This window comes from Thalassophryne amazonica, chromosome 19 (assembly GCF_902500255.1).
Source record: "Thalassophryne amazonica chromosome 19, fThaAma1.1, whole genome shotgun sequence".
Classification (NCBI taxonomy): domain Eukaryota; kingdom Metazoa; phylum Chordata; class Actinopteri; order Batrachoidiformes; family Batrachoididae; genus Thalassophryne; species Thalassophryne amazonica.
This window is the reverse complement of record NC_047121.1, coordinates 43865808-43879153: the sequence shown is the minus strand read 5'-3', so window position 1 is coordinate 43879153 and position 13346 is coordinate 43865808. Positions and strand designations below refer to the sequence as shown.

General features: G+C 44.1%; 1 protein-coding gene across 1 annotated transcript in view; it reads left to right on the top strand.

Annotated features, from left to right (window-relative positions):
• Positions 1-9345, top strand: part of LOC117531908 — a 30154-nt gene extending 20809 nt beyond the window's left edge. The window contains 3 exon segments of the mRNA XM_034195097.1: positions 6445-6882; positions 6885-7642; positions 8508-9345. Coding sequence (XP_034050988.1) covers positions 6445-6882; positions 6885-7642; positions 8508-9345 — 2034 coding nt within the window.
• Positions 9346-13346: the final 4001 nt, after the last annotated feature.

Below are 13346 nucleotides of genomic sequence, written 5' to 3'. Positions count from 1 at the left end.
ACACAGTATCAGGTTGTCCTTTACGGTGTCCTTAAACCGTTTCTTTGGGCGTCCGACTAATCGTGTTCCTTGCAACAAGCTCACCATAAAGTAGCTGGCGTGGAAGCCGTGAGCTGTCCATTCGGAGGACGTGGCAATACTGACGAGGCCGGTCCGTTCCAGGACTTCAAGGTTGGTCACTTTGTCTTGCCATTTTACTCCAAGCAGAGTTCACAACAATTTCATATGGAATCGCTCAAGCTGCTTCAGGTTCCTCTTGTAGAGGGTCCAGGACTCACAACCATACATGAGACTGGATAGGACGACGGCACTGTACACTTTAATTTTGGTGTGCATTTTAATGTTTCAGTTGACTAACACACGGGATCGAAGGCGTCTGAAGGATTGACTGGCCTTGCTGATTCTGGCCGCTATTTCCTTAACTAGGGATCCATCGGCTGAGATTACACTCCCTAGGTATGTAAACTGGTCGACAGCCTTTAGTTTATGGCCATCAATGGTGATTATCAGTGAAGGGGCTGTCGATCCGGGCGCAGGTTGGTGAAGAGCTTCGTTCTTGGAAAGGCTGACAGACCAAACAGGCATGCAGCCTGGGAGAAGCTCTCAGTTAGGGTTTGTAGGTCTGATTCTGTATGCACCATCAAAGCACAGTCATCCGCAAAGAGGGCTTCTTGGATCAGCTTGGTAGTAGTCTCCGTGCTGGCCACCAGTCTTCGTAAATTGAAGAGGGATCCATCCAACCTGTACCTTAGATACACCCCATTATTGAGATCACAGAGGGCGCAGTTCAGAACACAGGAGAAGAGGTTAAACAGCACTGGCGCAAGGACACAGCCCTGCTTTACCCCGTTGGATATTGCGAATGGGGCTGAGGTACCGCCTCTGGTTAAAACAGAGCCGACCATGCCATCATGAAAGAGGCAGATGATACGGATCATCTTGTTCAGGCAGCTGAGCTTCTCCAGGATTAGCCAAAGGGCTTCTCTGTTGACAGTGTCGAAGGCTTTAGTAAGGTCAATGAAGACCAGGTACAGGTCAAGGTGCTGTTTGGTGCATTTCTCCTGTATCTGTATCTGATATGGGGCTGCATGTCAGGTAAAGGCACTGGGGAGATGGCTGTCATTACATCATCAATAAATGCATAAGTTTATGTTGATATTTTGGACACTTTTCTGATGTTTGGGGATGATGAAATCATTTTTCAAGATGATAATGCATCTTGCCATAGAGCAAAAACTGTGAAAACATTCCTTGCAAAAAGACACATAGGGTCAATGTCATGACATAGGGTCAGTGTCAACGAGCAGATGTGATTTGATGCAGGTGTTAGTTTTTGGAATGGAAATTTACAGGGTGATTCCATAATTTATTCCTCAGAATTGAGTGAGTCCATATTTTTTTCCTCTGCTTGGTGTAAAAAAGTAACCGTTACTGACTGCCACAATCTTTTTTTCTTGATTTCTTAGTGTTTCTTAAAGCCAGAAAGTTGCCATTTGAAATGACTTTAGTTTTGTGTCATGTCTGTGATCTGCTTTTTTTCTACAAAATTAAACAACAGAATGAACATCCTCCGAGGCCGGTGATTCCATAATTTTTGCCAGGGGTTGTACAAGGCATGCTGGAAAACAACAGGATGCTGCATGAAAAACAAGAGCAATCACAGATTTTTGACATCTGCCAATCCAGATCCGGATCATCTCCAAATTCAGTGGAGTCTTCCATGCCCTAATATCTCTGTTAAAAATTTCGTCAAAATCCGTGCAGTAGTTTGATGTAATTCTGCTGACAGACAGACAGACAAATATACACTGAAGACGTAAATATCAGCAGAGGCGTGTATACGTTTAAACTACACTCAACAAAAATATAAACGCAACGCTTTTGGTTTTGCTCCCATGTTGTATGAGATGAACTCAAAGATCTAAAACTTTTTCCACATACACAATATCACCATTTCCCTCAAATATTGTTCACAAACCAGTCTAAATCTGTGATAGTGAGCACTTCTCCTTTGCTGAGATAATCCATCCCACCTCACAGGTGTGCCATATCAAGATGCTGATTTGACACCATGATTAGTGCACAGGTGTGCCTTAGACTGCCCACAATAAAAGGCCACTCTGAAAGGTGCAGTTTTGTTTTATTGGGGGGGGGGATACCAGTCAGTATCTGGTGTGACCACCATTTGCCTCATGCAGTGCAACACATCTCTTTCGCATAGAGTTGATCAGGTTGTCAATTGTGGCCTGTGGAATGTTGGTCCACTCCTCTTCAATGGCTGTGCGAAGTTGCTGGATATTGGCAGGAACTGGTACACGCTGTCGTATATGCCGGTCCAGAGCATCCCAAACATGCTCAATGGGTGACATGTCCGGTGAGTATGCCGGCCATGCAAGAACTGGGACATTTTCAGCTTCCAAGAATTGTGTACAGATCCTTGCAACATGGGGCCGTGCATTATCCTGCTGCAACATGAGGTGATGTTCTTGGATGTATGGCACAACAATGGGCCTCAGGATCTCGTCACGGTATCTCTGTGCATTCAAAATGCCATCAATAAAATGCACCTGTGTTCTTCGTCCATAACAGACGCCTGCCCATACCATAACCCCACTGCCACCATGGGCCACTTGATCCACAACATTGACATCAGAAAACCGCTCACCCACACGATGCCACACAAGCTGTCTGCCATCTGCCCTGAACAGTGTGAACCGGGATTCATCTGTGAAGAGAACACCTCTCCAACGTGCCAAACGCCAGCGAATGTGAGCATTTGACCACTCAAGTCGGTTACGACGACGAACTGGAGTCAGGTCGAGACCCCGATGAGGACGACGAGCATGCAGATGAGCCTCCCTGAGACGGTTTCTGACAGTTTGTGCAGAAATTCTTTGGTTCTGCAAACCGACTGTTTCAGCAGCTGTCCGAGTGGCTGGTCTCAGACGATCTTGGAGGTGAATATGCTGGATGTGGAGGTCCTGGGCTGGTGTGGTTACACGTGGTCTGCGGTTGTGAGGCTGGTTGGATGTATTGCCAAATTCTCTGAAACACCTTTGGAGACGGCTTATGGTAGAGAAATGAACATTCAATACACGAGCAACAGCTCTGGTTGACATTCCTGCTGTCAACATGCCAATTGCACGCTCCCTCAAATCTTGCGACATCTGTGGCATTGTGCTGTGTGATAAAACTGCACCTTTCAGAGTGGCCTTTTATTGTGGACAGTCTAAGGCACACCTGTGCACTAATCATGGTGTCTAATCAGCATCTTGATATGGCACACCTGTGAGGTGGGATGGATTATCTCAGCAAAGGAAAGTGCTCACTATCACAGATTTAGACTGGTTTGTGAACAATATTTGAGGGAAATGGTGATATTGTGTATGTGGAAAAAGTTTTAGATGTTTGAATTCATCTCATACAAAATGGGAGCAAAACCAAAAGTGTTGCGTTTATATTTTTGTTGAGTGTATATTTAAAAAGTTTTTCCTTTTGGGAACATTTCCCTTCATAGGGATCCTCTCCATGAAACCAGACGACATTTTCGACTCTTCACTGTCAGCAATAAGTGGTTGACTGAATGTTTGTAGTTTGCCACATACAATTCTATGCGGCAAACTACAAACACACAAGGCTGTCGTTGAGCCCAAAATGGTATTTGCATTATAAATCAAAACTACACCGATTTTGAAGTTTTTTTTTGTCCTGAGTTAAAAGATGAATGCAAAAACATCGAAAAAATACAAACTTGAAAATACCAGAGTGCCCCTTTAACAATTATTTATTCAGCTCAACTTCAAGATATATTTATTGGCTTTCACGTTTCATTGTCACTGCTGCTCTGCTTTAAATACTACCTCAATATTTATTCATCCTGTGAAATACAGTCATCATATATTTGTACAGAAAGATTTTCATTGCACTGTTCTGTAGGATTTTATGCTGGGTTTTTTTTTTAACTTTATCTGTTTGCACTGAAAAAGGAGAAGCTCTCTCCAATTGTACATTTTGTATAATGAAAATAAAGGGCATTCTGTTCCATGTATTCACCTTGTTACATGTCTAGAATCAGCTGGCTGTAAAAGTGATGACTGAGATGTGTTATGGCAAAGAAAGTCACTTTTACAACCTGTTATTTTGCTTTCCAAATTTTCTTTTTTATGCTTTACAGCTTACATTTCTCCATGTAATGTGGAGTTGTGTCAAGAAGGGCATCCGGCGTAAAACTTGTGCCAATTCAACATGCAGATCCACCTTGGATTTGCTGTGGCGACCCCAAGTGCAAACAAGGGAGCAGCCGAAGGGACTTACTTTTACTATGCTTTACAGCTTACAGGTGGCACAAGGCTGAACACAGTGCATTTCCCAAGAATGTTTCACATCCAGCATCCAAGCGTTATCATTTATGAATTATACCAGTTGTACAACCGCATAATAGAGGCCCAGAAATACACACATAAAAAGAATGTGAACACTTTACCAGATTGCGCATAAGGGACTCCAGCCATCAGGTGGGTGCCGTCTGGGTGTATTGGCTTCTTCCCACTGCCAAAGACATGCTGGTCACATGAATTGGAAGCTTTAAATTGACCTTGGATGTGAATGTGCTTGTTTGCCTATATGTGGCTCTGCAATAGACAGACATCCTGTCCAGGGTTGTGTCCTGTCTCATATCCTATGACTATATATATATATATATATATATATATATATATATATATATATATATATATATATATATATATATATATATATATATATATATATTGCTTTTTTGCATTTACGCAATATCTCTAAAATTAGAAAGGTCTTGTCTCAGAGTGATGCTGAAAAACTAATTCATGCATTTATTTCCTCTAGGCTGGACTATTGTAATTCATTATTATCAGGTTGTCCTAAAACTTCCCTAAAAAGCCTTCAGTTAATTCAAAATGCTGCAGCTAGAGTACTAACGGGGACTAGAAGGAGAGAGCATATCTCACCCATATTGGCCTCTCTTCATTGGCTTCCTGTTAATTCTAGAATAGAATTTAAAATTCTTCTTCTTACTTATAAGGTTTTGAATAATCAGGTCCCATCTTATCTTAGGGACCTCGTAGTACCATATCACCCCAATAGAGCGCTTCGCTCTCAGACTGCAGGCTTACTTGTAGTTCCTAGGGTTTGTAAGAGTAGAATGGGAGGCAGAGCCTTCAGCTTTCAGGCTCCTCTCCTGTGGAACCAGCTCCCAATTCAGATCAGGGAGACAGACACCCTCTCTACTTTTAAGATTAGGCTTAAAACTTTCCTTTTTGCTAAAGCTTATAGTTAGGGCTGGATCAGGTGACCCTGAAACATCCCTTAGTTATGCTGCTATAGACGTAGACTGCTGGGGGGTTCCCATGATGCACTGTTTCTTTCTCTTTTTGCTCTGTATGCACCACTCTGCATTTAATCATTAGTGATCGATCTCTGCTCCCCTCCACAGCATGTCTTTTTCCTGGTTCTCTCCCTCAGCCCCAACCAGTCCCAGCAGAAGACTGCCCCTCCCTGAGCCTGGTTCTGCTGGAGGTTTCTTCCTGTTAAAAGGGAGTTTTTCCTTCCCACTGTAGCCAAGTGCTTGCTCACAGGGGGTCGTTTTGACCGTTGGGGTTTTACATAATTATTGTATGGCCTTGCCTTACAATATAAAGCGCCTTGGGGCAACTGTTTGTTGTGATTTGGCGCTATATAAAAAAAAATTGATTGACTGATTGATTGATATAGATATATATATATATATATATAATATATGGTGTGTCGGGTAGGGTGAGTACCTCTTCAGTCGGGTCAGCCATGTCCCTAAAGGATAACCCGTCTGCATTGGTGCCCCTCTGACACCCAGCTCTCACCTGTGGCTCCGAGTAGCTGTAGCATACAACTGATTGTGCGGACGAGAACATACTGATCCAATGGACAAGACCGTGGTGACAGAATGTGGCGTGGAGCGCACAGGGCACGAATAGGCACAAAAGAGGTCGTGGCCATCCACTGCAACCAAGGAAGTCCCCAGTTGTGATGGTCCTCCGTACCACTGGACAATGGCTTCTAAGGTCAAGAGGGTGAGGTTGCTACAGTGCAACAGTTTCCTCACCTTAATTCAAGTAACAGCACAGGTTTGTTCTGCTGCTCTCATGTCAAAAGCCCAGCGGCGATGGGGGACAAAGCGATAGATAGTGGTTACTACTGGTAGTCGTAGCCCCAATCCTGCACGTTGGCGGCCTGGAACCGATGGTTGTTCTTTTGTCCACAGGGCACAGACGAAGTCCGGCAGCATGCCAGGTGTCTGAGCAGCCCTATTCAGGAACGCACTGCTCACCCTTGAAAAAGGGAAAGGACTAGAAAAGGTGTCCTAAACATTGCATGCCCTACCCCAAACTGGCCAGCTAGCCGCGGCTGGCAGTTAACCCTCTTTGCGGTAAGAATAAAAAGAATCTTTTGACTTTTGGTGCGTGGAATGTACGCACCCTCCTTGACAGGGAAAATACAGTTAGACCACACAGACGGACAGCGCTGATAGCAGGAGAGCTTGAGCGCTATGGAATCGACATCGCTGCCTTAAGTGAGACAAGTCTTGCCGACGATGGTTCCATCTGTGAACCCAACGGAGGATACACTTTCTTCTGGAAAGGTAAAGAACAACAGGATGATAGAATTCACGGTGTTGGCTTTGCCATTCGCAGTACCCTTCTTTCAAAGCTCCCTGAAGTCCCAGTGGGTATCAATGAATGCCTGATAAAGCTCCGTATCCCGTTGTCTCATGCTCGTCACCTAACCATCATCAGTGCATACGCCCCCACACTAAACAGCTCAGAAGATGATAAAGAGTCATTTTACGAAAACCTTGACTCCATTGTGAAAGCCACACCCCAAGAGGACTGATCATCCTTGGAAACTTTAACACAAGAGTGGGGCAAGACCACGAGAGCTGGGAGGGTGTACTCGGAACCCAGGGCGTTGGAAAAATGAACAGCAGTGGTCTTCTTCTTCTGACCATGTGTGCAGAGAACAGACTTACGATCACAAACACACTATTTAGGCTCCCGACCAAGTACAAAACCTTGTGGATGCATCCCCGGTCCAAGCAATGGCACCTTATTGATTATGTCATTGTTCGAAAGCGAGACATCAGGGACGTTCACATCACAAGAGCCATGAGGGGAGCTGAGTGTTGGACGGACCATCGACTTATCAGGTCCACATTCTGCCTGCACATCGCACCAGTGCATCACAAAAAAACGAAGTCTCTAAGAACAAAATTCAATACCTCCAAGCTTAAGCAGCCAGCTGTCAAAGAGCAATTCCAGTCAGAACTCGAGAATGCTGTATCTGCCCATGGACCACTTACTGGAACTCCAGCAGATAAATGGAACCAACTCAGAGTCATGTTTACTGAGGCGGCTGAGCACATTCTTGGACCCCAAAAATGCGTACATCAGGACTGGTTTGATGACAATGACCAGACCATCGCGACGCTCCTGAAGGAGAAGCATGCTGCATTTGTCAAGTGGCAAAATGATATCTCCTCTGTCGCAAAACAAGATGGCTTTAAAAGCAGAGTAAAGTTCAAAGGGAGCTACGCAGAATGCAAGACGCCTGGTGGGACAACAAAGCCGATGAGGTTCAACACTATGTTGACACAAACAACTCCAAAGAGCTGTATAGATCACTAAAAGCAGTATACGGTCCTCACAGGCCAACTACCACGCCATTACTCACATCTGATGGTACAACCCTACTCAAAGACAGTGAAAGTATCACAGAGCGTTGGAGAGAGCACTTTGCGAACCTCCTAAACAGGCCTTCTACCGTCGACTCCACTGCTCTTGACTGAATCCCACAGAAACCCATTCTGGCACAGCTAGACCTTCCCCCATTCTTTCAGGAAATGAAGAAGGCGGTGGAGGAGACCAGTGCTGGACGAGCTGCTGGTGCAGACAACATTCCAGCTGAGCTCTTTAAGGCCGCAGGCCCAGAGGCATTGATTGCATTCCATGGTGTATTAACCCTATAATGCCAAGTGTATCATATTTGATACAGGATTTTCTGAGATGTCTGCTTCATCAGTGTGATATATACTCCCCAAAAAACCCATCGTATACAATGAGATACTTGTAGTGCACAGACAAACCACCAGATGTCAGTATCTTATGCATCAGAGGGCCTTCAGATGAGACATTCATAATGGCTGCCAAAAACAAGTGATCCACAGTAATTTCCCTAAGAAAATGCAGCATTTTATAGGTTTGAAATGTTATGTTTGCTCTGGATTTAAAATGGATGTTTTTATGGTAGAACGCCCATTGTTTTTATGGTAGTTTTTATGGTAGAATGCCCAATGTAGCAAATATGACACAAATAAAAACTCATGCAAAAAGGCTTTTTTGTTTTTTTTTTTGTTTTTTGTTTTTTTGGTGGGTTTGTTAAAAGGTCCAATAAAGACTCTTGTTTCAAAAAATTTGAATGTTCTGACAATTATTTCATAGGGTGGGCTTTATAGGGTTAACCAGCATCTGGGTGGAAGAAGCTATGCCTGAAGAGTTCTGTGATGCCATCATTATATCACTTTTCAAAAACAAAGGCAGCAAAGCAGACTGTGGGAACTATTGTGGAATGTTGCTCCTGTCAATCGCCGGTAAGATACTTGCCCGAATCATTTTAAATCGTCTAATTACCACCATATCTGAAGAGACACTTCCTGAAACGCAATGTGGTTTTAGGCCTAACCGAAGTACCATGGACATGATCTTTTCGATAAGACAGATACAGGAGAAATGCACCAAACAGCACCTTGACCTGTACATGGTCTTCATTGACCTTACTAAAGCCTTCGACACTGTCAACAGAGAAGCCCTTTGGCTAATCCTGGAGAAGCTCAGCTGCCTGAACAAGATGATCCGTATCATCTGCCTCTTTCATGATGGCATGGTTGGCTCTGTTTTAACCAGAGGCGGTACCTCAGCCCCATTCGCAATATCCAACGGGGTAAAGCAGGGCTGTGTCCTTGCGCCAGTGCTGTTTAACCTCTTCTCCTGTGTTCTGAACCGCGCCCTCTGTGATCTCAATAATGGGGTGTATCTAAGGTACAGGTTGGATGGATCCCTCTTCAATTTACGAAGACTGGTGGCCAGCACGAAGACTACTACCAAGCTGATCCAAGAAGCCCTCTTTGCGGATGACTGTGCTTTGATGGTGCATACAGAATCAGACCTACAAACCCTAACTGAGAGCTTCTCCCAGGCTGCACGCCTGTTTGGTCTGTCAGCCTTTCCAAGAACGAAGCTCTTCACCAACCTGCGCCCGGATCGACAGCCCCTTCACTGATAATCACCATTGATGGCCATAAACTAAAGGCTGTCGACCAGTTTACATACCTAGGGAGTGTAATCTCAGCCGATGGATCCCTAGTTAAGGAAATAGCGGCCAGAATCAGCAAGGCCAGTCAATCCTTCAGACGCCTTCGATCCCGTGTGTTAGTCAACCGAAACATTAAAATGCACACCAAAATTAAAGTGTACAGTGCCGTCGTCCTATCCAGTCTCATGTATGGTTGTGAGTCCTGGACCCTCTACAAGAGGCACCTGAAGCAGCTTGAGCGATTCCATATGAAATTGTTGCGAACTCTGCTTGGAGTAAAATGGCAAGACAAAGTGACCAACCTTGAAGTCCTGGAACGGACCGGCCTCGTCAGTATTGAGGCCATGGTCCTTAAGGCTCAGCTCCGCTGGACAGGCCACGTCCTCCGAATGGACAGCTCACGGCTTCCACGCCAGCTTCTTTATGGTGAGCTTGTTGCAAGGAACACGATTAGTCGGACGCCCAAAGAAACGGTTTAAGGACACCGTAAAGGACAACCTGATACTGTGTGGCCTGGCTCCAAATGAACTTGAAGTCTATGCTTCAAATAGAACTGAATGGAGGTCCTTTGTAGAGAGGGCCCATGCAAACTTTGAGACTGCACGACCGGACTGTATCGCCAGCGCCAGGAGTAGGCGAAAAGCAGGGACTCCTAGACCTGACTCTCAACTATTCCAATGCCCTTTGTGCCTTAGAGTCTGTGCATCAAGAATCGGCCTGAACAGCCACACAAGGGCCCACCAGAGAAAGCAGCAGAACTGACATCATCAACATCATCGACGACGATGGAAAACCGACCATATATACAACCTCTGGCAAAAAGTATGGAATCACCGGCCTCGGAGGATGTTCATTCAGTTGTTTAATTTTGTAGAAAAAAAGCAGATCACAGACATGACACAAAACTAAAGTCATTTCAAATGGCAACTTTCTGGCTTTAAGAAACACTATAAGAAATCAGGAAAAAAAAAATTGTGGCAGTCAGTAACAGTTACTTTTTTAGACCAAGCAGAGGGAAAAAAACATGGACTCACTCAATTCTGAGGAATAAATTATGGAATCACCCTGTAAATTTTCATCCCCCAAACTAACACCTGCATCAAATCAGATCTGCTCGTTAGTCTGCATCTAAAAAGGAGTGATCACACCTTGGAGAGCTGTTGCACCAAGTGGACTGACATGAATCAGTCAGCAGTCAGTAACGGTTACTTTTTAGACAAAGCAGAGGGAAAAAAATATGGAATCACTCAATTCTGAGGAAAAAATTATGGAATCATGAAAAACAAAAGAACGCTCCAACACATCACTAGTATTTTGTTGCACCACCTCTGGCTTTTATAACAGCTTGCAGTCTCTGAGGCATGGACTTAATGAGTGACAAACAGTACTCTTCATCAATCTGGCTCCAACTTTCTCTGATTGCTGTGGCCAGATCAGCTTTGCAGGTTGGAGCCTTATAATGGACCATTTTCTTCAACGTCCACCAAAGATTTTCAATTGGATTAAGATCTGGACTATTTGCAGGCCATGACATTGACCCTATGTGTCTTTTTGCAAGGAATGCTTTCACAGTTTTTGCTCTATGGCAAGATGCATTATCATCTTGAAAAATGATTTCATCATCCCCAAACATCCTTTGAATTGATGGGATAAGAAAAGTGTCCAAAATATCAACGTAAACTTGTGCATTTATTGATGATGTAATGACAGCCATCTCCCCAGTGCCTTTACCTGACATGCAGCCCCATACCATCAATGACTGTGGAAATTTACATGTTCTCTTCAGGCAGTTATCTTTATAAATCTCATTGGAACGGCACCAAACAAAAGTTCCAGCATCATCACCTTGCCCAATGCAGATTCGAGATTCATCACTGATTGCTTTTCCTTAGCACATTGTAACCTTGTTTTTTTCTGTTTAGGTGTTAATGATGGCTTTCGTTTAGCTTTTCTGTATGTCAATCCCATTTCCTTTAGGCGGTTTCTTACAGTTCGGTCACAGACGTTGACTCCAGTTTCCTCCCATTTGTTCCTCATTTGTTTTGTTGTGCATTTTCGATTTTTGAGACATATTGCTTTAAGTTTTTTGTCTTGACGCTTTGATGTCTTCCTTGGTCTACCAGTATGTTTGCCTTTAACAATCTTCCCATGTTGTTTGTATTTGGTCCAGAGTTTAGACACAGCTGACTGTGAACAACCAACATCTTTTGCAACATTGCGTGATGATTTACCCTCTTTTAAGAGTTTGATAATCCTCTCCTTTGTTTCAATTGACATCTCTCATGTTGGAGTCATGATTCATGTCAGTCCACTTGGTGCAACAGCTCTCCAAGGTGTGATCACTCCTTTTTAGATGCAGACTAACAAGCAGATGTGATTTGATGCAGGTGTTAGTTTTGGGGATGAAAATTTACAGGGTGATTCCATAATTTATTCCTCAGGATTGAGTGAGTCCATATTTTTTTCCTCTGCTTGGTCTAAAAAAGTAACTGTTACTGACTGCCACAATCTTTTTTTCTTGATTTCTTATAGTGTTTTTTAAAGCCAGAAAGTTGCCATTTGAAATGACTTTAGTTTTGTGTCATGTCTGTGATCTGCTTTTTTTCTACAAAATTAAACAACTGAATGAACTTCCTCCGAGGCCGGTGATTCCATAATTATTGCCAGGGGTTGTATTAGGTCATTTATTAGTTATTTTTGCAGACTGGGGCTGGGTGGTGACGAGGTCTATCCTGACACCACCTTGAAGCTGCTGAAGCCATCGATGACGCCCCGTCCTGATACACGGATCTCCCCTTGCTACACAGAGAAAACCCTTTACCAACCCCTCCCATTGCCTGCCTCAACTCCAAAGTGGAAGAGATGATCTCAAATGTGCATGCTGCAACTGTCTAATAGCTGCAGATACGATACACACGTACCACATTGACAAACATGCACAGTCTTAAGGCTATGAAATTGGGCTATTAGTAAAAAAAGTAGAAAAGGGGGCGTTCACAATAATAGTAACATCTGCTGTTGACGCTACAAACTCAAAACTATTATGTTCAAACTGCTTTTTTAGCACTCGGGAGGAACTCAGAGTCGAGCCAGTGCTCCTCCACATCGAAAGGAGTCAGCTGAGGTGGCTCGGGCATCTTTTCCAGATGCCCCCTGGACGCCTCGCTGGAGAAGTGTTCCGGGCATGTCCCATTGGGATGAGGCCCCGGGGAAGACCCAGGACACGCTGGAGGGACTACGTCTCTCGGCTGGCTTGGGAACGCCTTGGGGTTCCCCGGACGAGGTGGGGGAGGTGTGTGTGGATCAGGACTCCGGATAAAGCGGAAGAAAATGGATGGATGGATGGATGCTTTTTTAGCAATCCTGTGAATCACTAAACTAGTATTTAGTTGTATAACCACAGTTTTTCATGATTTCTTCACATCTGCGAGGCATTAATTTTGTTGGTTTGGAACCAAGATATTGCTCGGTAACTAGTGTGCTTGGGGTCATTGTCTTGTTGAAACACCCATTTCAAGGGCATGTCTTCTTCAGCATAAGGCAACATGACCTCTTCAAGTATTTTGACATATCCAAACTGATCCATGATACCTGGTATGCGATATATAGGCCCAACACCATAGTAGGAGAAACATGCCCATATCATGATGCTTGCACCACCATGCTTCACTGTCTTCACTGTGAACTGTGGCTTGAATTCAGAGTTTGGGGGTCGTCTCACAAACTGTCTGCGGCCCTTGGACCCAAAAAGAACAATTTTACTCTCATCAGTCCACAAAATATTCCTCCATTTCTCTTTAGGCCAGTTGATGTGTTCTTTGGCAAATTGCAACCTCTTCTTCACATGTCTTTTATTTAACAGAGGGACTTTGCGGAGGATTCTTGCAAATAAATTAGCTTCACACAGGTGTCTTCTAACTGCCACAGCACTTACAACCTTTGAGCCTTTGCCATTCTGGTTATTCTTC